The following is a 25469-nucleotide window of genomic DNA, read 5'->3' as shown; positions in this document are numbered from 1 at the left end:
TGAAGAAAGAATTCTCTCTAACTCATTCTACAAGGCTAGCATTACCAAAACTAGACAAGAATACAACAAAAAAAGAAAGTACTGGCCAATATACCTGATTAACACAGACACAAAATCCTCAACACAATATTAGAAAACCAAATTCAACAGCACATCAAAAAGATAATACACCATGATAAAGTGGGATTTATCCCAGAGAAGTGAAGATGTTTCAATATATATAAATCAATAAATTTGATACGTCACATCAATGGAATGTAGACAAAAACTATATGATCTTTTCAGTAGATGCAGAAGATGCATTTGATATAATTCAACATCCTCTCATGATAAATCCTCTCAACAAATTAGGCAAAGAAGGAACATGCTTCAAACATGATAAAGGTCATATTTCAGAAGCCCAGAGCTAACATCATATTGAATGGACAAAAATTGCCTTTCATCTAAGAAGTAGAACAAGACAAGGATGCCCACTCTCACCACTCCAATTCAACATACAATTATAAGTTCTAGCCAGACCAATCAGGAAAGAGAAAAAACAAAAGACATCTAAATTGGATTTTTAAAAAAGCAAAATTATCCTTCTCTGTAGATAGCATGATCCTATATCTAGAAAAATCTAAGGAGTCCACCAAAAAGCTCTTACATCTACTAAATAAATTCAGTAGTCACAGGATGCAAAATCAACATACAAAAATTAGAAGGTTTCTATACACTAATAACAAACTAGCTGAGAAAGAAATCTAGAAGGGAAACCCATGTGTAACAGCTGCCAAAATAGTAATAAATTTATCTAAGAAGGTGAAAAACTTCTGAAAGGAAAACTATAAAACATTGATGAAAATAATTAGCAGGACAAAAACAAATGGAAATACATCCCATGCTATGCTCATGGATCTGAAGAATTAACATTGTTAAAATTGCTATACTATCCAAAGCAATATAGAGATTTAGTGCAATGCCTATTAAAATAGCAATGCCAGTTTTCACAGAAACAGATAAAAATCATAAAATTCATGTGGAACCAAAAAGAGCACAAATAGTCAAAGCAATCCTGAACAAGAACCACAAAGCTAGAGGCATCACACTACCTGATTTAAAATATATTACAAGAGTGTAATAACCAAAACAGCATGGTAATAGTATAAAACCAGAAACATAGACCAATGGAACAGAATAGAGAACCCAGAAATAAATCAATGCATTTATAACTAACTGATTTTTGACAAAGGCACCAAAACATAAACTGGGGAAAGAACACCTTCTTTAATAAATGGTGCTGGGAAAAGTGGATGTCCTATGCAGAAGAATGAGACTAGACACCTATCTCTCACCATGTCCAAAAATCAACTCAAGAAGGATTAGCAACTTAAACATAAGACTGGAAACTATAAAACTACCATGAGAAAACATATGAGAAATAACTTAGGATATTTGTCTAGGCAAATGTTTTATGGTAAGATCTCAAAAGCGCAGGCAACACAACCAAAAATAGACAGATGGGACTATAGGAAACTAAACACTTGGCACAGCAAAGAAAACAATCTACAGATTGAGGATACCATATGTTGAATCAGAGAAAATATTTACAAACTATTCCTCCAAGAAGGAATTAATATCCAAAATATATACAGAACTCAAACAACTCAAAAAACAGCAAAAAAAGTGATAATCCCATTAATAAGTGGGCAAAGGATATGAATAGACATATCACAAAAGAAGACATACAAATGGCCAACATGTATATAAAAACTGCTCAACAGTACTAATCATTGGGGAAGTGCAAATCAAAACCAAAGTTAGAATGTCTATTATTAAAAAGACAAAAAATAGATATTGGTGAGGATGCAGAGAAAAAGTAACTCTTATACACTGTTGCTGGGAATGTAAATTAGTACATTATTATAGTCACTGTGGAAAACAGTACGTAGATTTCTCAAAAACCTAAATATAGAACTACTATATAATCCAGCAATTCCACTATTGAGTATTTATCCAAAGAAGAAAAAAACAGTATAGCAAAATGGTACCTGCATTCCCATGTCTATTGTAGCACTATTTGTAATAGTAAAAATATGGAATCAACCCAAGTGTCCATCAATGGACAAATGTATATAGAAAATGTGATATATACACACAATGGAATACTATTTGTCCATAAAAAGAATGAAGTCATGTCATGTGCAGCAGCATGAATGTAACTGGAGATCATTATGTAAAGTGAAATAAACCAATAGGCTAGTCATAGAAACATAAATATTGTATGTTCTCACTCATATGTGGGAACTACAAAAGTGGATCTCACAAAAGTACTGAGTTAATTACTACAGACTGGAATGGTATGTCTGTGTGTGGGAATGAGAGGATGAAGAGTGGTTGGTTATTGGTTAAAAACACATAGGTGGAAAGAATAAGTTCTAATGTTTGATAGCAGAGTAGGGTGACTATAGTTAAGAACAATGTACTGTATATTTCAAAGTAGGTAGAAGAGAGGAACTGAAATGTTCCCAGCATATAGAAATAATAAATAGCAGAGGCATTGGATACTCTAAGTACCCTGACTTGATCATCCTACTTTGCACATCCTACCTATGCATGTAACAAAATATCCCATGTACTCCATAAATATGTGCAAATACTATATATCAATTAAAAAGGGCATTCCAAAAGTTCCTTAAAAGTGGTAATTTCAAAGACCCCAAAACTGAATGTATATCTTAGTAAATATGAATGAAGACTCCAGTATGACTGTTAGAAATACACGCGGAGAGTAAATGACATCACTTAAGCATATAAGGGCACTGGCCTTTCTGAGAAGAGCGCATTTCTTTCTGGAGTTTCAGTAAAATAACAACTAGTCCTAGAGAAACTTACACTTGGACATAATTATGAAAAGCTGAGAGAAAAAGTTAGTAGAAATGAAATACAAGCCCATTTAGAAAGATTTATTAACATTAAACAGTGGCTATCATTTATGGAAGATTATTATATGCCACAGACCGTGGTATGTGATTTTTGTGTATTACTTTTCATGCAATATTGATACTACTGTTGCCAATTGTGATGTGGATGTTGGGATTCTGAAAGTTTAATCTTGCTCAGGATTTAAACAATAAATAAATACATAAGAATTTTAAGACATGATTGCTGGATTCCTGGCCTGGCCCCTTGTACCTTAAGACAATAATGGAAAGGCTCACTGATTGAAGCATTTGAAAATATGGACCAAGAAAGTACAAGTAGCTATTTTAAAAATCTTAACTGTCACCTGAGATGTCTGTGCTGTGATCCAGAGGTTTAAACTGATGCAAAGCTAACTGGAAAATAAAGGAACACTTCTTGTAAGATATCTGGCTTTCCCATACTTCCTGGTCATGTTCTATGTGGTCTCCACATTGGGATGTTGGGGACAGAAAGTGCCACTGGTAAAGCTGGAAAAAGTAGAGAAACGGTAACCCCAAGGGAGCAGACTTGACAAGCGATACCTGAAACCATTTGATTTGCTTCCTCCAGGTCTGATGACTTACATGTGAACAGGAACAAGCAGAAAAGAATTCACAGGAAAGGCTGCTTAGTAGCACACAAAATAAGTTTGTGGAAAAGCTAAACTAAGCAAAAATAGTAAGACCGAGGCTCAAGTTAGGGACAATATTTATACAGAGGAATTATGAATGGTATGGTAAAAATATGTACAAACACATCGAACGTAAACTTCGGTAGAAAGAATTCTGGTAAGGAGTGGAAATGGCTTTCTGAAAGTAAAACATGTAAACTTAGAAAGTCCTGGCCAAAGGGATTAGGCAGCCTTCTTTTCAAAAACTCTTAAAGTTGTTTTCCTAATGGATTTATTATTACTAAGTGAGAAATCTAAGAGAAAAATGCAGTTTCATTTCTGTTATCTGCCCCCCCCCCCACTTTAAAGGAAAGTTTTCAAAGTGTGGTCTGTAGGCTCCTGTGGAGTCCTGAGATAATTCCAGAGAGTCTATAGGTTGAAATTATTTTCATTATAATAAAATTTTTCCTATTCTTATGACATTCGTAATGATGTTGCAAAAGCAATGGAGGATAAACTGCTGGTACTTAAAACGACTAAAGGAGTGGCACAAAACTGTACTAACAGTCATTGTCTCCTCCACTACTACACACTCAATTACACATCTTTATAATATTCTACACGACTAATTTTGAATTGAACATAAAGCAATTCTGCTGCATGCCGAAGGTTGATGGTTCTCTTGATAAAAGGCACTTGAGCGAATGAGTTGCAAGCTGAACTAGCTTCTTGGATTATAGAACAACACTATCCTGTAAAAGAATGTTTTGCAGACAAGCTATGCTTATAAAGACTTCCATGTTTAGCAGATAATTTCTCAGAAAATGAATGAAGTGAGGCTGTCACTCCAAGGAAAACACCTTATAGTATTTGTGTTTGCAATAATAACATTTAAACTCTCAAACAAAAATTGGGATTGTAAAAAACTTGTATGTGCCACCATGAACTTGGGAACTTAGTACTTATAGACTTTGCTGATAATGTCATTGGTGATATTAATAAATAAGATTTTTTTATACTATGTAGTGAATTATATCAATATTTCAACATAACCTAGTGGACAAATATTTTTCAAATAACTAATGCATCATGTTAAAAATAATGCATGGATTAAAGATTTATTCAGAGTGCCTAAGAGCCCACTGGATTTTTAAGTAACAGAGTATGAAAGGGCATTGTTATGATTTCAGATTCCACATTCATCTAACCTTTGAAAAACTATCACTTGTCAAATTTTGGGATAGTACCAAAGACTAAAGCTACCTAAAAATTTCTACTAAAATATTCCTTTTTTTTCCAACTACATATCTTTCTAAGGCTGCAATTTCTTCACATATTTCACTAAAACAACCTATTGCAAAAAACTGATGCAAAAGCAGATATGAGAATTCAGCTATCTTCTTTGAACTCAGTTATCAAAGAAATTTGCAAAAATGTAAAACAATGCCACTTTTTAAAACTATTCCTTGTTTTGGAATATGTAATTATTTTTCATAAAAGTCATATTAATGTTGGTATGTAGTGGATTTAATTTTAATTATGTTTATTATTTATTTATTTATTTCAGCATATTATGGGGGTGCAAATGTTAAGGCTATGCATATTTCCCTTGCCTCCCCTCCCCCTTAAGTCAGAGCTTCAAGCATGTCCATCCCCCCAGCCGGTGAGCACCACACTCATCATGTATGCACATACCCACCCCCTCCCCCCTACCTGCCCAACACCTGATAGATGTTATTCCTCTATGTCCACTTAGGTGTTGATCAGTTAATACCAATTTGCTGGTGAGTACATGTGGTGCTTATTTTTCCATTCTTGGGATACTTCACTTAATAAAATGGGTTCCAGCTCTAGCCAGGAAAATACAAGAGGTGTATTTTTAAACAAATTAATAAATACTTTTCTCTAGTTCTCACTTTAAATTTTGATTACAGTGAATATAGATAGAGCTAAGCCATATAAATGGAAGCTGTTTTGGATCCTCAATAATTTTATTTATTTTTTAGAGATATGGTCTTGTTCTGTCACCCAGGCTGGAGTGCAGTGGTACCATCATAGCTCACTGCAGCCTTGAACTCCTGGACTCAAGCCATCCTCCCAGCTCAACCTCCAGAGTAGCTGAGACTACAGGTGCTCACCACCAGACCTGGCTAATTTTTCTTATTTGTTGTATAGACAGGTCTCACTATGTTACCCAGGCTGATCTCAAACTCCTGGCCTCAAGTGATCCTCTCACCTCGGCCTCCCAAAGTGTTGGGATAACAGGTGTAAGCCACCATGCCTAGCCTGGATTTTCAATAATTTTTAAGAGTGTATAAGATTCTGAAACCACAAGGTTTAAGGATCGCTATTTTAAAGTCACTTTCCTAAAAGGCTTTTAGATTAAGTTTTTTTTTCTTTTTCAACTGTAATAATTTAATAAGTGTCCCACAAATCTTACACTCTATCATTAAGACAAGCAATTCATATTCATGAGCAGTTACTTTATAACCATAAATAAGGCACACTATATGGACAGGAGGAAGATGACTAAACCAAGGGCCTTAAACTCAAACACCTGCAGATTCTAGGAAAGTGACATAAATGAGTAAAATAATCTCTATCTAAGAACTAAGCGCTTTTCACTTTCTTGAAGCCTTCCACATTATTTTCCTATCTTTCATTTTTGATAGAGACTTGGATTCCAAGAATAATGTCTTCATCTTAAAGCTACTATAAGAAAGCAATAGCACATGTCTTATTAAATGGTCACCAACAATACTGCCTTCTGGCTTTTCCCCTGAGCACAGAGAAACTCTTTCTGTCCCTTCTCCAGCTGCACCTCTCCCCATGGGTGAAGAACCTGCAGAATCCGGGGACATACCACAGGCAGCCTGTTCCTAGACCACACTTCACAAGCCCGGGGCCCCAGAATTCTCTGCCAAATGGGTTTGAGCTGCTTGGATGACTTGCGTGTCTTCCCTAGGTTTGTCCTCCTGAGTGTGGGCCTGTAACCGCCCCCCCCCCACGTGATTATGCCCAGGCCTCAGGGGCAGGCATAGGGTGTGTGTTTGCAGTGGACGGAGCTCGTACAAGTAGACTAGGGCTCCCGGGACAGAGTAGAGGATGGAAAAGCAGGAGCACAAACCACAGGCTGAAGATGGGCTTTTCCTATGGCACCCCACATGCCAAGCCAGAACTTTGAGAATCCCAAATTTGAACTTAGCCTTCTGGGTGGTTATATTTGTCAAGTTAGGAGGATAAAACATGTAATAGTTTGTTGGCTCGGTTTATAACTTAAGTAATTAAATATTTGAAATGTGGGTATGTATTTGGATTCTGTCCTCAGATCACAAATATTAAGGGATGAGCCTGGCTATTCATGCTTGGTCTAGATGTAGGGAGGACTCGCAGGAGAGGGAAGGACGATGGTCATTATGCTGTACATTCTGTCTAAAGAGAACAGGCATTCTCAGATTCAGCTGATGTTTGCCAGACATTCTGATTTTTAAAGTGATTTTAGGAACCCAAATTTTAATGCAAAAATGTCTAATTTTAAAACTTGATTAAAAAATTAACATCTGATAGCAACCACTGAGCAGTCTAAATAATGCACTTTGTAAGCTAGAGCTGCCCAGTGGGTACTAGATTATATCTGGGCTTGAGGAAAGTTTGTAACATCATGGAGTTTCTGAAGCCCTTCTACCAGCATCCTCACTGGCAATATGATCAATAATGATGTTAACAGCAATGGCTACCTATTATTACATACCAGGCGTTATGTTAGGACTACCCAACACATTATTTTAACAGCACTGGTACTTTCAAATGTTTTTTCATGTATGAGAAAGCTTTGGAGCTCAAACATCAATTTTCACTTAGCCAGTCCCCTTTATAATAATTCTTATCAAGATATCTGTTAGTACTTTTGATCAGGAAGGATAGTAAATATAAAGGATGTGGACATGAATTAGAACAATTTACCTGGTCGGTAGAGAGATTAGATTTTGGCTCAAGTTGTAATTAAGTGAGTTAATCTGCCTCCCATATTGATTCCAGGTCTGTAATTCAATAATAGGTTCTGGGCAAGTGAAACTTGAACCTTTCTGAGCGATATGGGCACTAAGCATGAAACTCTTCTGTTTCTATGCCAATAAAGTGTCATCTCTTGATTATGACTCCTTTTATGGCCTTTTCCATAACTCCTTCAAATGGTCTTGTAGATGGGCTATAAAGTAGTTAATCAGAATAAATTAAAATTTGTACTTAGTACTAAAATGTAAATTAATTGTGTTTTCTCGCAAATCTAACCATTTGAAACATCTGGTATATATATTTTAGTGCTTCATTCACTCTAATGGTGTTAATTTTAGCAAGTTGTTAAATCTACTTTTCACTTCCCCATCATAGTAGTCCAAAGAATGCAGTGAATGTTTCAGCATCGAAGCATCTCTTACAAACTCATTAGAGAAACAACCGGTCCTTTTTGGTTCATCATAAAGTAAAATAGAGCAGAACGTTATCATCTGTCCACTGCCAACCAGACAATGAAACCACTGCCCTTACTGTGAAGAAAGTTTAAAGTCTTCAAGAATCAAGGGCATTAAGTACAGAAAATTAATCTTTTCACTGCCAAGTTTTATACTTTTGAATATCAATTTTCCCCAGCTGTGATAGTTTCTTTTGTAACATCTGCTGGAGAGGAGAAAGAATGCATAGCGATTGTACTTAAGCATAGCTATACTTTTTGATGATTAAGGCCAATAGAATTGTGGAGAATCCGTGACTTGTACATGAGATAAATTATAGAAAGATTAAAAATGCTCATAACTTACTTTTAATTAAGTAGTAAGCCTGAAAAGATTTTTCAGTAGTTCTGAATCATGTGCATTACAAATGACAGACAGTAATTCCTGCAAAGAGGATCATATATTGAATTCAAAATGTTCATATTTCACTTTTACATCACAAAGCTGTTTCTATTCAGTTTCTCTCTCTTAGTTCTTTGCTATCCCTCTTTAGAATTAAGTAGCTAAGTTAACTAATTTTTCTTCCCAGAATTACTCAGTATTTTAGTCAACTATCTCTCTGGTTTGGTTTCCTAGACATAGGGGACCTATCTTGTAATGCCTATAATCCCAAGGGAGTGGGGACAGAATCAAGATAGGTACAGACAGGTCACTGAATGTTCCCTTTTCATGGATTCTTTCCACTTGATTTTGTTGAACTTGTCATTTGTTTCACTTTCATATAGACAAGTCCTCAGTCAACTACATGCAAACCAACATTTTTTTAAAAAAATGGACAAAGAAACAGAGTTAGCCATTTGGAAGTCCACAAAAAGCCCAATCTCTTTTTCACCAAAAAGAAAAGAATGAACCATACCAATATATCAAAATGTCAGAATCAAACATTCCTCCTTTCACCCTATAGCCCAGGGCTTGATTCTGCTTGTCTAGTTTCTAGCTCTGGCTGATATAGAGATGGTGATGTAAATACCATGAAAAAGCCATAAGAGCAGTTAATGTAAGACTGAAATGGAATCTGAACAGAAAGCCTCTAAATACACATGCTAACGCTATTCTCCAATGACTCAATTTACTCAGAGAAGAGAATATAATACTTTCAGTATGTCAAAAGTTCTATTCCTCTACACACAAAATCTTTTCTTTTTTTATTGTTTGGAGGGCACATGGACTTTCACTGATATGGCTGTGAGTGCTCAACCCTTGGGAGAATGATGATGGCAACAGAAGACAAGGCACCTGTCTTCTAGCAGCCTCAAGTTTAGAGGACAGACCAGGACAGACTCATAAAAAATAGAAGAGCATTGGCAAATAACTACATGGGTCTGTACATATTAAACTAAAGCTTTAAGTGTTTGATGTCTCATTGCTTTGCATTTTCCAAGATTCCACCCTCACCTAATATCATCCTCAGGGGGCATTTTAAACTTTTAGAGCGATTGTACATATAAATCTAAATACATAAATCTCCTTAAATGACAATTTTCCCTGGGATTGCTTTTCCACAAATATGGGCTCTTACTTTACTTTTATAAGAAATAATATGTAGCTCTCCTTATCCTTGACAGCTGCTATTGTTACTTGCATTATCAAATGGTGTTGCAACTTTGAATAGTCTATAGAAGGTTTAACTCAGATTGAAACATTTTGGAGGAATCTAAAACTATTAGACTTGGCTCCCTTCATTAGTGTGCTTTATGAGCCCTTATTAATATGTGCATACTTTGAGTATGTCTTCAAGTCATTTGTAAATAACCCAAGAAAGAGTTGCATGAGGACAGAGGTCAGGGAAAATAGAAGAAGAAACATGTGGTGTATGAATGTACTGCTTATCTGGTTGGGAGTCTGCTTATTTATCACTGGAGTGAAGCACTGGAAGGTTGTTTACACCAAATAACTTGCAAAAATGGAATGATGTCCTTGCCAAAAACATAGGTGTTAAGGGAGTTGCCTCCTGGCGAAGGCAACTCATATCCTCACAGAGAAAGTATCATTTCCTAACACAAATAAAATCTCTGATATTTGATTAAAAATATTACTTAACTTTTCTATCTCAGTAGGAGATTCCAAATTTTACTTAAATCTAATTATACTTTTATCAAATTAAATGTTGGAAAGAGAGTACAATCAAGAGCACATAGTGAACACTGTGGTTCACTCATCACAGGCATTCCACCCTGGGTGATTAGGCTATGAAAGAGTCTCCCAACTGGTACGCATTAGCATCTCCAAGTATACTCTGCAGACCAGCAGCTTTGCCTTCATCTGGAAGCTGGTTAGAATTGCAGGTTGTCTCCTTTTCCCCAGACCTACACTATCAGAGTCTGCATTTAAGAAAGATACGTCACACGATTTTAGACACAATAAAGTTTGAGAAGAACTGCCCTCTCAGACCAGGGAATCATAATGCATGTTGAATTTGACTGAGATTATGGTTGTCATCACTGCATAGATCCCAGGGTCTCAGACCATTCACTGCTGTCATAAGCAGCTTTGAACGTGCATTCCCGTTTGCTGGACAAACATTATAGATTTCCTTGTGTGCCATGAAGTTGAAAAAATAAAAGGCTGGAAAGCACTTGTTTGAGCTAATCGAGTTCTTCCCGCCCCACAGTGATCAGTTCAGGAAGGGATACAAAATCCAACTTCAGATAATGGGGTGTGAGGGAATGTCCTCTAAAGGAGTTGGGGAGGCTCTGGGAAAACTGCATTATTCCTAAGACTACCCAAATAGTGACTTGCTCTCATTCCTCTGGCCATTACTGCTTCAGGAGTCCAGGCTAGAAACTGCTGAGCCATCTTGCTAACAACTGGAGGCTGAAGCCAATGCTGAAGATGATAACACAGAGAGAGACTGAAGCCAGCCCATCCTAAAGCCTCCATGGGCCCTGGACTTCCTGTTATACCAGGTGCTGCATTTCCTTATCATTTAAGCAAATTTAGCCTGAGGTTCTGGTAAGTTGCATATCATTCTAATAGAAGAGAGGAAGGGCAATTTTCCTGATTGAGTGCAACTGGTTTCATGCATTTTTGAAAAAGGTAAAGCAGTTTGAACGCCATGAGCCCATAGAGCATTATCACGTACACTTCCAGCCTTTCCAATCTCCCCTCCGGTTTCTGTGAGTGCCAACTCCCAGTAGAAACTCTTTGAGCAGTGGTGTTCAATAAGGGTGTGCTGAAGGAAATGAAAGAATGAATGAATAATGGCACAAGTGCACTAAGTTTAAATTGCTTTCCAAAATGTTTACCATTACCTTGGATTCCAGTTATTGTTACCTCTTCTCTTTTTGAAGGCTACTAGGACTCATTAATAAATTACTGTTAGCTAAGAAATTCCCATCCGCATCATACATCATTTTTACTTGCCTGCATAACACCTCCAATATCCCTAATTTTATAGCACGAGGATACACCTGTAATACTTGTTGAATAATGCAAAGGAAAATGCATTTACCACTATATCATACCTCCCCAAACCATGGGGCTGCAGGATACCTTATATTTTATTTTTCAACATATTCAGGGTGTCAACTGAAGAATGACATGGTTCATAAATTTGGCAAGGAGAGCTTTATTTCTCATAAAAGGTTGCAGCCTACAGGCTGGCCATCTTGTAGACTGGGAAACATAGACTCAGCCAGAAGCTGAAAGCAAGCAATTCCAGGGAATCATAAAGGGAACAGAAATTTATGCTGAGCAGGGTGGCAAAAATAGCATATTTAATAAGCTATAGGAGAAGTCATGAATATTTATGAAAGGATAAGCAAGCACGTGCACAATTGAGCTTCATACCCCTTCAGGGGACCCATGTTCAAAAAATGGTGGCATTCGCATGATCCCAGGGTGGAGTTTTCAGCCCTCTGAAGTCAAAAGGTGAAGCTGAGGACAAGAAAACCCTCACTGAGCATACATAGTAGACTGGCCATAACCACCTGGTCTCTTATCAGGAAGGAATCCTGGTCAGTTGTGTTGAAACCGCAAAAATGGAGGAGCAGTCACGAGAATGGTTGAAATCAGTGGTGGAGCAAGTCTTTCCAGAGAGATGGTTTCTGTTTTAAGCCTTAGCCAAGAAAGCCTAATGGTGGTTAAGGAAGGAGGGAGTTATTTCTAACTCATGAATTAGAGTGTATTTTGGTCTTTACACCTAGATGATCTTTCCAATCACCTTGATCCAGCATCTCCAAAGGACAGGGAATCGGTTTCAGGAAACACCACCTGAGATTGCGCAGCGTGATGATTATACATCTATTTTATTTCAAATGCAAACTACTCAAAATACACATCTAACTGACTACTGGGCTATGGTAAAATATATTTTTATTGGAAAAGGCATGCACATTTGGTTTTGACACAGCACAGACAACACACTACACCTAGTGAAAAGTGCCAATTGAGCAACTTGGATTCTTCTAGGTATTCTTAATCATACAGGGATAATACTAACAGCAACTTTTCATTGTGCTCTAGCCAAATTCCAACTACCAGCATCTGTATCTCTATGTCTAAAGGCTTTTTCTAGAACAAACTGCTTATGCTTAATCCAAAGTGCATAGACTTAACATTCCCTCAACCAGGGACTCTCAGAAATTTCCTAATGAATATCTCAGCTCCCTGGCCCTTTGGGGGAGATAAATCTGAGGTAGATGCTTTGCACAGTCTCCCAGAGTTACTCAGAGGCTTAAGGTTTGTTGGCTGCTATGGTGCCTGGCTTAAAAACATACCTCTTAACTGGCATCTTCCCTTCTTTGTAACACTCATATCCACTTCCCTAATGATGCCGCCTGCACTTGAGAAATAAAATTCTTGTTCTTCAATCTTGTCTCCAGCTCTGTTTCTGGGAGAACCTAATCTAAGACAACACTGTTGTCAGCTTGGAAGGCAGTCATGGGAACTGGGCAGTATATCTGTTTTGTGGGTGTGGTGGTGAGACAGCCAAAAATATAAAAAAATGAGGAAGTCATATAGCAGGAAAAGGAAAACGAAAGATGGGCAAATGGGAGGAGTTGTGGCTGGTGGGGGAGGATGTTATATAAAAAGTGGTCAGGTAGGACACATTAAGAAGTTCAGTTTGAGCAAAGATTTAAAAATACGGTGAAGAGGGGGAGGAGGGGATGGGTATACATACATACATAATGGGTGTGGTGTGCACCGTCTGAGGGATGGACACGCTTGAAGCTCTGATGGGGAGGTCAAGGGCAATCTACGTAACCTAAACATTTGTACCCCCCATTATATGCCAAAACAAAAATAAATAAATAAATGATGAATAAAAATAAGAAAAAAAGAATACACTTATGCAAGTATGAAATGCCTCTTTAAATATAAAATTTTGGACCAACTATAACTTCAATATCCCCTTGCTCTCAAAACAGAGAAAAGCAAGAGCAGTTTCCCTCTATGTGTTACAGCTGCCCCTGCGGCTTATGCCACATGGACCTTGCTGGCTGTCCCTTTGACAAACAGTGCACTGGGAAGTCAGCTCAATTCAAACTTCTTCCCTAATATCGCGATTCAAATTAACATATGTTCAGTTCTAAGGGTAACAAAATTGTTATCTATTAGGGTAGAAGATGGCTTTGGGCAGCCGTTCTGCTCTTTGGAAACATTCTTTGGAGGTGACTTTGCAATTAGTTCCATGCTTGGCTTCAGCATTGGTGATAAGCACAGTGTCCAGCACCTTCTCATCTACGAGAAAGAGTTCTTTTTAGGAAAGAAAGCAACAGCTCTATTGCCTTACAAGGTCTTTATTTACATGACAGTGGAACGTGATTTTAATCCAACATAAAAGGAATTTAATGAGTATTTCCCAGAGAAAGGGCAATAGAGTAAACCCAAATGCTGTACTGTTTTTATCTTATCTTTGGGGGATACATTCCAAGATTCCTGGTGGATGCCTGAAATCACCAGTAGTACCGAACCCTATATTACTACGCATGGATTTCTTTTTCCTTCTTCACAGTTTTGCAGATAGAAGATTTGTTCTGATCATAGATTTTAGCAATTTTAGCTTAGATTGAGAAATTTTACCTTTCTTACTTAAAGAAAGCACCATACGGCTTTTCTTTGGCATATCCAAATTGTTTTAGCGTCATTATTCTTGCTCTTTAGGGGCATTACTAAATAAAATAGGATTACTTGAACACAAGTGTTGTGATACCAGGACAGTCAATTTTGTTGCCCCCAAAGGAAGAAGCTGAGGCAAAATTAATCTAGAGAGCTTATTTGGGTCAGGTTGGGGACTGAAGCCCCAGAACACACTTCCAGGTTGCCCTAGATAGTGCTCTTAAGATTGAAGGAGAAGCTCAAGTTTTTAAAGAAAAAGGGACAAATCAGGAGAGGAGGCAGTTACAAAAGTTGTTCACCAGGAATTCTCATTGGTTTACAGAAATAACATTGGTTAGTGATTGGCTAGTCGCTGTTGAACCGTAAGGTATGTGGTGTTTTAGGTACGGCCACTTGGACTCAGACTAAAGCCTTCATCACAAGGGCTTCAAGAGGTAATTATTTAGCTCAAGAGGGAGTGAGACATGACTTGTTACACTTTAACAAGTGTTAAAGTGCCTCTCTGAGCCTGATAATTTAAAGTGGCTTGCATCTCTCAGATAAAGAGTTTTTATTTATTTATTTCCATAATCTGATAACCAAGAGAGTTACCAAATGAGTAACTGGCAAGTAGGGTCCACAGCATGGAGACTCTGGACAAAGGGATGATTCATATCCCAGTTGGGACAGAGTGGGATGCCATGAGATTTCCTCACCCTATGTAGAATAACATGCAATTTAAAATTTACAGATTATTTCTGGAATATTCCATTTAATATTTTCCACCTGTGGTTGACCATGGGTAATTGAAACTGGGGAAAACAGAAATGAGGATAAGGGGGGACTACTGTATCTACTTTGATTAAAGACTATCTGGTGACTTGTAAAGTGAATCGAAAGATAATTTCCATTAAAAGACATCATATTTGATATTAATCAATAGATTTATATGACCAGCCTGAGACCATGAACCTCTCATTTTTTTAGGAGAAAGCCTTGATGAGTTCTGCTGAGGAGAGGAAAAGACAGAAGTGGCCCTGCTGCCTCTGCAGCAGCTTCCCTGGCCCGCGGCCCTACTGTGTGAGCATGCCTGTGAGCGCAGAGAAATGTACTGTGTTCAGATCCTTAAATGTCTTACAGACTGTACCACATAGTTTGTACTTCATTCTGAAGGCGATAAGGAACCTTGCGAAATTGTAAGCATGATTAAGGTTGCTGTATCAAGGATAGATTGGAGAGGAGGGAAGGAGATCAGAGACAGAGGAAACATGGTGGTTATGAAGATTATTTTGGAGAGAGGTGAGCAGAGCCCAGCCAGAAAGTAGTGCTCATGCACTTTTTCTGTTTGGAAAGTTATGTGACTCAGGAGTAATCATATGCTGTTCTACGAAGAGGTCCTGAGATAAACATTTAAGGTACCCATGTGGCTTTTACACCTCTTTTCACGATGACAAGTCATATTTCAAGTCATTATCTGGAATTATCTACTGTCTGTATTTAGGAAGACCTGAGATAGTGAACAAGTTAAAATGAAATGCCAATTATGTACTGAAGTTTAGTATACGCATATCCCATGACTTAGGAATTCTACTCTTAGGTATGCACTGAACAGAAATGCACACATATGTGTAGCAAAAGACGTGCACAAGAATGGTCATTGCAGTGTTCTTTGTAATAGCCCCAACTGGAAATAACTGAAATGCCTGTCGATAATAAAATAGATAAAATGTGGTATATACCATAAAATAATAAAGTACATAAAATAAAATAACGTAATAATATAAGAGTAGCTGGGTTTGGTGGAGTGTGCCTATAGTCCCAGCTATTTGGGAGACAATACCAAATAATATGTTTAATGCAATACCAAATAATATGTTTAAAAATAGAATGAAACACACCTCCCATACAGGAAGCAGTGACAGCAGCTTTTAAGCTGAGTCATTGCAAGTAAATTATTTGACTTCAAATGTTTTAGTAAATAAATACAGAAAGAGGAGCAATATGCATAATTTAGTTTTAAAAAGCAATATGATATAGATAAAAGTAAATTGATGTGGAAACAGAAATTACATTTCAGACACCAAGGAAAAATGATCATGCTCAACATTTATCAAGTATTTATTATGTGCCAAGCAATGAAATAAGAAGTTTATATTTATTTTATCTTATTTAATATTCATAATAAGCTTATGAAGTAGTTGTCTCTGTTACGCCCATTTGACAGATTGTGAAATTGAGACTCAGAAAGACTCAATTTGACCCCAGATCTGATTAAGTCTTAACCACTTAATATAACAGAGGGTGAAACTGGACAAGCTATTATTCACCTCTAAACCTTAGTCTCCTTAGTAAAATGGAAGGGTCCTTACAGATTTGCTTTGGGTATGACAGTATGGAAACCAGTAGTGGCTACTTTCACTGTTTGAATTAAAAAGGGCAGGCTAAGTCAACTTCACAGAAAATTTTTTCTAGGGCTTAATTCAGCACTAGGCAAGAATCTCAACTCTGGCAGTGTTCACAAACCTGGCTGATCAGGAGAACCAGCAAACCCCACCCCCGATCTTTTTTTAAAAAAAACAAAACAAAACAAAAAAACAACAAAACAACATTTCTGGACCCACTCTAACTGTGGAGCATGGACCTGGGAAACTGTTTTTGTAACAGCCTCCTTCTAATCCCAGAGGTTTTTCTTTTCTTATGATCAATAATGGTATGAACGATAAACTCCAGATTTCAAAAGACTTAGGCTTCTATTTTTAACTTGAATCTTAAGTCATGTAGAAAAAAATATATTGCCATTCAATAATTGCTTTTCTGCAGGGTCCTGTGACAGGACCTAGGTCACTTGTTTTCTGGTACTTTAACATTGGGATAAAGCTTGGAAAAAAAAGTGCAAAGAAGTGGAGAATGCCACTTAGAATTTTATTCTCAAGTGATCTTAAAGCAGTTATTATTTTTTCATAATTTTAAGAAGATGCTGCACTCCCATCAGTTTGGGTTTAATTTTCTAACAACTATGTTTAGTATAGAAAATTCATGCTCATGGTAAAAGTCAGATCTGTATTCTGTCAATGCTTTCAAGGAGGAAGGGATTCTCCATCCTGTACTGAAAAGCTTAAATGATAGACTGATTCAGAAGAAATATGAAAAAGTAAATTCTGCTCATATTTTTTTTTCTAGAAAAGTACTTAGGAATTTCTCCTTGAAGTACTTGGTTAAGAAGACAGTCTTGCAAAATTGCAAACACAGATGATGTTATTTTTCCTGTTGAAATCACAGGAAATAATGTTATCTAATATTTCAGGGCTTTAGGAGTTAAGGGGCTAGGAATAACATGAGGTGTGGGAGGACAGTGAAAACCTTCCAAAGGCAAAATTTGACATTTGCTGGCTTCACAATTTTATCAGCTGGCTCCAGCCAATCCTGAAAACCCTGCCTAGGGACAGCTTTGGGGACATTTGCCAAGCCAGGGTAGTGGAGAACATTCTAGAGGTGCACAGTGAACATCTAGACGAACAACTAAAAGCGAGTTTGGTATGTGCAGAGTGGCAATACCCAGTGTTAAAAAAACACAGTATAATATAAAAGTGAGTGGACAACAGATCTGGGAAAATTGATTTTCATGATGGTTCTGACAGCTCTCAAGAATAATGATCAAAGTTTCAAAGGATTTTAACGAGCCTAAGGGGTAGTACTTTGGAATGGCAGAGAATAGAGTGTGCATGGATGCAAATGTTGGGGGAGAGAAATCTCTTGAGAAGAAAATGCAATTTTTCTTGGAGATGGCGACAATGCAAGAGTGAGAAAGAAAAATTGCCTTTGTTTTTGGCTCCACTCAGCTCCATTAGTGCAATGTCACAACTTGAGAGCACAGAGTTGGGGCCAGCAGACAGGCATGGAGTACAGAAACAGAAGAACTCCAGCGCTTAGGAGCCATTTCATGCTGCCTCTGAGCCAGGGTGCTGTGTATCTGGGCTTTGGGATAACTAATATGTCAGAGGGGAGAAATGTTTTAGGAGTTTCTGCCTCTATTACGTCTTCCCAAATAACCCTGAGCAATAAATCACTCTGCAGCCTTTAATTCTATGGCATGTGATATATCATATTTAAAACAAGTTCTTATCAGAGGTACAGCCACAAACTTTCCCTCCCCATGCAAGATCAGTATATCTGAATGTGCTTAATCATAGATCAGTTTGGGCTGCCTTCCAGGTCAGAGCTCAGGAAGAAGTCTTCTTGCTCCAGTAAAGTCTGGGGCTCCTGCCAAAGTACTAAGTCCAAAGTGAACAGCACTCTGCCAGGAATGATTTGGTCTAGGTCAGGATCAGTGGGAATCAGGTTAGGTTGGTTGACAAGAAGCAAGAAGCCAAAATTGATTAAATCAAATTAAACCTTAAGTATGGCTATATTTTTTTGAGTAGATAAGCATTCAAATAGAATGAATGTTATTCTATTTCCACATCCTAACACGCTGCTAATAGTTAATGAAGTAGTATCAAAATGAGCACAAGCTATTTCTCCATAGAAACATTTTCTCACCTCAAAAGTCATCTTCTAAGGAAGAAATGTTCATACTAGGCTATATCTGTGTATCTTTGGAAAGAAAGCATTATTAAAAACATTATTACCTTGCTATGAAAAATAAAATGCATTATACTCATTATTTCCAAATTTAGAGCAACTTTCTTTGGGGCGAAGACACACCTTTAAAATAGCAATTGTTTCTAGAGAACACACAAATGTAGTTTATATCTTCTCATTCAGTTGCAAACATAATCAAAACTCTTTCAGAAAAGCATTTAAATAGCATGTATTTTTTTAAAAGTGCATGTAATATATCTCCATAATAAGATTTTTATTCAAACAAATTGTGAACACACTGCTTTGCAACTTATAAACAAAATATAGTTTTCTGGAACTCCCTTGGCTTCAATTGTGTGAAGAATTCATACAGGGAAATGTAAACCCAATGGGACTTTAATGTCCTTATATTTAATCTTCCATCAGGCAGCATTTCAAAAGACAAAAATGGCAAAAATATACAATACAAAAGCACTTAAATCCACTCAACACATTACGGACTGTAAAAAATTAAAATATATTATGTATTTTATTATGGAAAGCAGAGTCAAGGGCATCAGCCAACTGATCTGATTATCCAATAAACTATTTAGAAGATGTTTTATGCCTAGATATGAGCTTTGGACAAGCTGCATGCTCAGCTATTTAGCAACGCAAATATACTTAGTGGAAAGCCATTCAAGTGATGCTGTCTCACTTAGGCACTTCTACAGAAAGAGCCATGTTGATAGGTTTTGGTTTAAAAGGGAGGCTTTTTATGAAATATTATAAATATTGATTTCACTAACAGAGTTAGACCGATTTATGAGCTGTGTACATATTAGCAATGTTTCCATTTATATTGCTGTGTTAGATTTCAATGGGGATCCAAACACACAAGATTTTTCAGGTATACCTTGAAAGATTCTCTTTGGGCAATATGAATTTGGAGGTTCTTATTTCTTTCTTCTAGAAGAAGTCATGTTTTTGAGAATTCTAATGACAAATCACAGCACAAGAAACCAGAGTTCTGATACATTTGTTTATTTCTATGGAACTAGGCACCCACTCATCCAGAGAGAAGGCTACTTAATACAGTTTGACAACCCACAAGATATTGTACTAGGGACTAGAATGAGTTGCTGAAGTTAAAGACAGCACTTGCCCTCAAAAAGAACTCATGTTCTAAAGAGAATCAAAGGGGGAGAATGAATAAGTATATGCAGGTATATTGACATTTACATAGACACAAACACACATGAAAATTCAATTTTTTATGAACATTATTTTATGCTCAATTTCACATATATTACTCTCATGCTCAGGTACTAACGATAAATGCCTCTCTTAATAGAATAATATAATTTGGTTACTTGTTTTTTAAGCTCTTACTTGTGGGTGAATAGGCTAAAGGGTATTAATCTGGTTCCAACAACAAGAAAATAAATAGAAACATAAAAATAAATTAGAAGGGAGATGAACTTCACAAAAACAACTTCTACCACAAATCTGGTTTATAGAAACAAACAGTAGCCCGTTCTAAAGAAGAAATGTCATAAATAATAGAAGCTGGGGAGTATTATCAACTGATGAAAACTGCTGACAACCATTTTTTATAAGCTGAATTAAGAAAATATGAGTAACTTCCATAAAAGCTCTATATACAGTATAGCACAAATACAAATAGAATTCTACTATTATATATATATATATATATATATATATATATATATATATATAAGCAAGTATATAATAATTTCACCACAGATGTCTTTCTACAAATATATGTACAGATATAAGTGTACTTGTTTTAGAGAATGAATTTCTGTGAGGAGAATTTCTTTTAAATTTAGGATTTTTCACAGTGGTATTTTCCCTTGCCACTCACAGACAGACTTATGAGTGAGAGAGAGGGCTTATTACTTATTGTCCTGATCAATTAACTTATGTTAAGATATAAAGTATATGTGGAGAAAAGGAAACCGTTACACACTGTGGAAATGTAAATTGGTACAGCCATATGGAAAACTGTATGGAGGTTCCTCAAAAAACTAAAAATAGAATTATCATATGATCAGAAATCCCACTTCTGAGTATTTACCCAAAATATTTGAAATCAATATGCTGATGATATATCTGCGATCCCATGTTCATTGCAACACCATCCACAGTAGCCAAGTTATATAATCAACCTGCGTCCATCAACAGATGAACGCATAATGTGGTATATATACACAACAGGATACTATTCAGCCTTTAAAAAGAAAGAAATTCTGTCATTTGGGACATAGACGGAATTGGAAAACATGCTAAGTGAAATGAGTCAGGCACAGAAATAAAAATACCTCATGTTCTTACTTTATGTGGAATCTAAACTATTGAAGTTATAGAAACAGCGTGGAGTAGAATGGTGGCTATCAGAAGCTGGGAAGTGGAGAGAATGGGGGTATGGGTGGTCAAAGGGTACAAACCCTCATTTACACAGCAGAAATAAGTTTGTGGTTGTTTTTTGTTGTTGTTGTTGCTATTTGTTTTTTTTGTTCTTGTTTTTGAGACAGGGTCTTGTTCTGCCAGCTAGGCTAGAGTGCCATGGCAGGATCACAGCTCAGTGCAGCCGAGAACTCCTTGACTCAGGCGATTCTCCTCCCTCAGCCTCCCAAGTAGCTAGGATTATATGCGTTGAGCCATGGCTCCTGGCCATTTTTTGTCAATTGAGATCTATTACACAGCATGGTAAATATAGTTAATAGTATATTATACATTTGAAAATTGGTAATAGAGTAAATTTCAAATGATCTCACCACAGAAAATTTGAGGTGGTGATATGTTAATTAGCTTAATTTAATTATTCCACAATGTATTCATAAACCATAACATTATTTTTTACCCCCCCAAATATATACAGCTACAATTTATCAATTTACAACAAAAATAAATTTTTTAAAATGCATATAAAGTATAGATTGAAGTGAAATTTTTTGATTCAAGTTTAATTTAGCCACATACATGATAGATATTGGAAACCTCATTATGTCAGAATAAACACATACTAAATTCTATTTCTGATCACTAAAACTCAGGACTCATTTCTGAGCATCACAAAATACAAATGTCTTTGAAAAGCTACAATTCCCATCTTAATCTCAAAAATTAGAAATATTCACTACAGCCAGGCCTATCTTCACTTAATTTTCAGTTATTGAATTTATCTAAATTATTCTTGAACTTGGATTTCATTTTGAGCTTGTATTGCTTCTCAAGAGTTTAAGTTTTATATGTCATTTAAGTGTTTAGAACAAGCTTCCTGTAAGTCACAACAGACATCCAAGTACCATTATCTTAATTTTCTATATATTTGTCTTTGCTGACAATGCTGAGGATATACTCTTAAAGTCTGTGCTCAAATGAAGTCCTTCCAGTCCCTTGATAATTTCCTAGTTCATAAAAGTAGCATATTAAAATTTGTATTTAACACTAGTGTTATAAATGTTTACCTTTCATTGAAGGCTTTGAGGAAGATATAATAAGAATTTTCATACATTATTGATAACTATAATATATATGCTTAGTAGTTCTCTTCCATTTTAAATGCCTGGAAAATACCCTACGGATGGTCAAACAGTCTTCACACACAGTGTTCACCTGACCTTCTTCCTCCTGACCATAAACCTGTATTGCTCCTTTCTTTATAAGGCTTATTCATCAGACTATCTCTGTTCTGATTGCAATAATCATATCTCACTCTTCCCTCCACCAAACTTCTGTACTTGTGGGGTTTTCTTGCAACCTTTATGTTGATTTTACAGTCCTCTGTTTTGTTTTCCCTAAAAAGTTTACATTTTCTTTGAAGGGAGAAAATATGGCCATTATTTTGCCACATAAGCTTAAAAACCAAGACTAACATAATAACTATCCCTGTCTTAGAACTTACATATATCTTGCTGGAATGACAATTTTTTATTTCAGTGAGTTATATGTATTTTACAAAAACTTAGAAAAAAATACCTAGAGATATTGGTCTTAACACATAATCTTTAAGTCTAAGCAGTACTAGACATGCTATTAAAATTAATTAAGAATAGATGTATGGGATTTCCTTATATTAAAGAAGCTGTACCAAGTCTGATAAAAATGGGGTTAAGACCACAGAAGTTAATACAATAGAATTAGTAATAGAAGGCTTTGTAGCTCTTCTGTTAAGAGTTTCCCAATGACAAAGGCTCTACATGCTCATATGAGACACACTTCACCTCTCTAAGAAAAAAGAATTTTTAACTATCATCATCTGTGCTTCACCTATTCAATTGAATTTTTACAAAGTGAAGTATCGGTCCTAATCTAATAATCAGTATGCAATCATAGGAGAAATTTGAGTTCTTTATTATAATTCTAAACTAAATCTTAGACTCTGTTATATGGGTATAGTCAACTGGAATACTCCAATCAACTTTGATTATTTAGGATGGTAATTTTATCAGATGGAAAGGTATCCATTAGAGTTTCATTTATGAAAATAGCTATAACTTTTCAGAAAACAGAAAAACAGGTCAAAAAAGACTTAAAGAGTTGTGGAAAGATTGGCAAGATTGAGAATGAAAAAAATTAGGATAAAGAGTCAGGGGAAAGAAAAATAGAACACCAGCTTTGAAATAATAATGGGGACAGTTTTTCAGCTTCTTATTTTTGCTTCACACACTTTACTTGATTCTTGAGATCCAGTTTGGGACATGTGAACCTCCATTGCAAGGTTTTTCTTCTAGCCATTTGGGTTGAATTTTCACTTCAATCCCATTAATTATATGGCCACTAAGTAATAGATTTTCTCCCAGCATTATTATTTATATTTCAAATATATATATATGTATAACCTTTGTAATATTAAATTATACTTCAAGAGCATTTAAAAATCAATTGGATTTGATTTTCTAAATATTATTATTGCTAAAGATACTAAGTTGGTATTGGCATTACCCAGGAGAAGGCAAAGCTTCTATTACTAATTCATTAATCTTAATTTCTGTCCTCTTAAACCTGAGCTTGTGATAATTTTTCATGAGATACTAACAAAAGATAATAATAAAATTTCAACAGGAAATAATAATGGGGCAGTTTTTTAGCTTTTTATTGTTGCTGCATGTACTTTACCTGATTCTTGAGATCCAGCTTGGGACATGGTCGACCTCCATTGTAAGGCTTTTCTTTTAGCCATTTGGATCGAATTTTCACTCCAATCCCACAAGATGAACTGCAAGACCCCCAGCTAGACCAATCACTTAACTTGCAATCAAATGGACAGGGGATGACACATTTTTCTTGAATGTAACCTGAAAGAAAAAGATTTAAGAGAAGGGAGGAAAGTCCGGTCAAAGCGTACTGATCAAATTCACTTCCTCTTTCCACTATCACAGCTCAGATTTCTTCATGATATTGCTATAGTGGCTTCAATAATTTTCTACTCAGATAAACAGACCAAAACTTTAAGAGATAGATAAATATGATGAAATCTGCATCCAAATCTGTGCCATTTCACTTACTTTATAGGCAATTCTGGGTGGAAGGAACCAGAAAGAGTATACAGTTAGTTCTGGTTTCTGAGAAGAAGAAATGAAGCATTTGTGGCTAAAGAAGGTACCACCTCCCTTCACTAGGCTTTGTGCTCCCTATTCTACAATTCCTACAATTCACTGTCTGAAACAGGGAGAATAGAGTTAATCTTTCCTATCAGTCTATGATCTGCAAGGCTTTCGCTAAGAAAGATGTTGATTCTGACTTCCAGTAGTGTGACTTGAGGGTGGGAGAGGGTCATAGAATGGACCACAAATTAGGAAGAAGAAAATAGAGGAGTGGTCAAAAGTTGTATAATGAGACATTGCACTGGAATCAAGAGATATGGGTTGAAGTATAGCTCCAGAAATTCTAGCTTTTCTTGGTCTTGTTCATATCTTCAGCCCACTTCTTGCTACAGTCTTTCCTAGATAACATCATTGTTTTAACAATCACCTCTACTGATGACTATCAAATATGTGCCTTCAATGCTGATGTCTCTAGTGAATTCTATGCCATCTACTGAACCACTCTAATTGGATGCTCAATCACCCCAGATTCAGCGTTTCTAAAACTGAGATCATCAATCTCCTAAAACATTCTAATTCTCTTGCATTCCTTATCTCAATTAACTGCAAAACCATCTATTTCCTGTACCCTGTGTCAGTGCCTGTATAATCTCTCCTGCTTCATTTTAGGCAGAAACTGTGAATATAATGGGATGCCACTCCCATTATTAGGTTATGGTATATGGCAAAGGTGACGAATATACAGATATAATCACCATGCCAAATCAGTTGATCAGTGTGACTTAATCAGAAGGAGATTATCTTGAGTGGGTTTCACTTAACCAGGTAAAAACCCTTAAAAGAGGGATGGGGTCCTTTTCCTACAGAGAGAGCTTCTCCTGCTGGCCTTGAAGAAGTGTATAGCCATGCTATGAAATGCCAATGACGTGGCCACATGGCAGGGGAATGTGAGTGGCCTCTGGAACCTGGGGGCAGTCCCTGGCAGCCAGCCAGCAAGAGGCCAGCAACCTGAGTCTTATGGCTGCATGGAGATGAATTCTGTCAAAACCCAGAGGGAGCTTTTTAAACATCCCTAGGTGATTCCAATGTACAGTCCAGGCTGAATACCACCTCCCTACCTTGTTTTCCCTCCTGCCTTTCCCTCTATTCTATTTTGAATTTTATCTATACAAACTACTTCATCTTCTCCAATAGTACTATGCCTTTGCTCATGAAAACTGAATTATTTTCCTAATG

General features: G+C 36.5%; 1 protein-coding gene across 1 annotated transcript in view; it reads right to left on the bottom strand.

The window, feature by feature from the left end:
• The window catches only part of THSD7B (thrombospondin type 1 domain containing 7B), an 852814-nt gene that overhangs the window by 165706 nt on the left and 661639 nt on the right, over nucleotides 1-25469 (bottom strand). The window contains exon 15 of the mRNA XM_076005495.1: nucleotides 23806-23984. Coding sequence (XP_075861610.1) covers nucleotides 23806-23984 — 179 coding nt within the window. The remainder of the gene's footprint in view (nucleotides 1-23805; nucleotides 23985-25469) is intronic.

This window comes from Microcebus murinus, chromosome 8, assembly GCF_040939455.1.
Source record: "Microcebus murinus isolate Inina chromosome 8, M.murinus_Inina_mat1.0, whole genome shotgun sequence".
Lineage (NCBI taxonomy): Eukaryota > Metazoa > Chordata > Mammalia > Primates > Cheirogaleidae > Microcebus > Microcebus murinus.
This window is presented reverse-complemented; position numbering and strand designations above follow the sequence as displayed.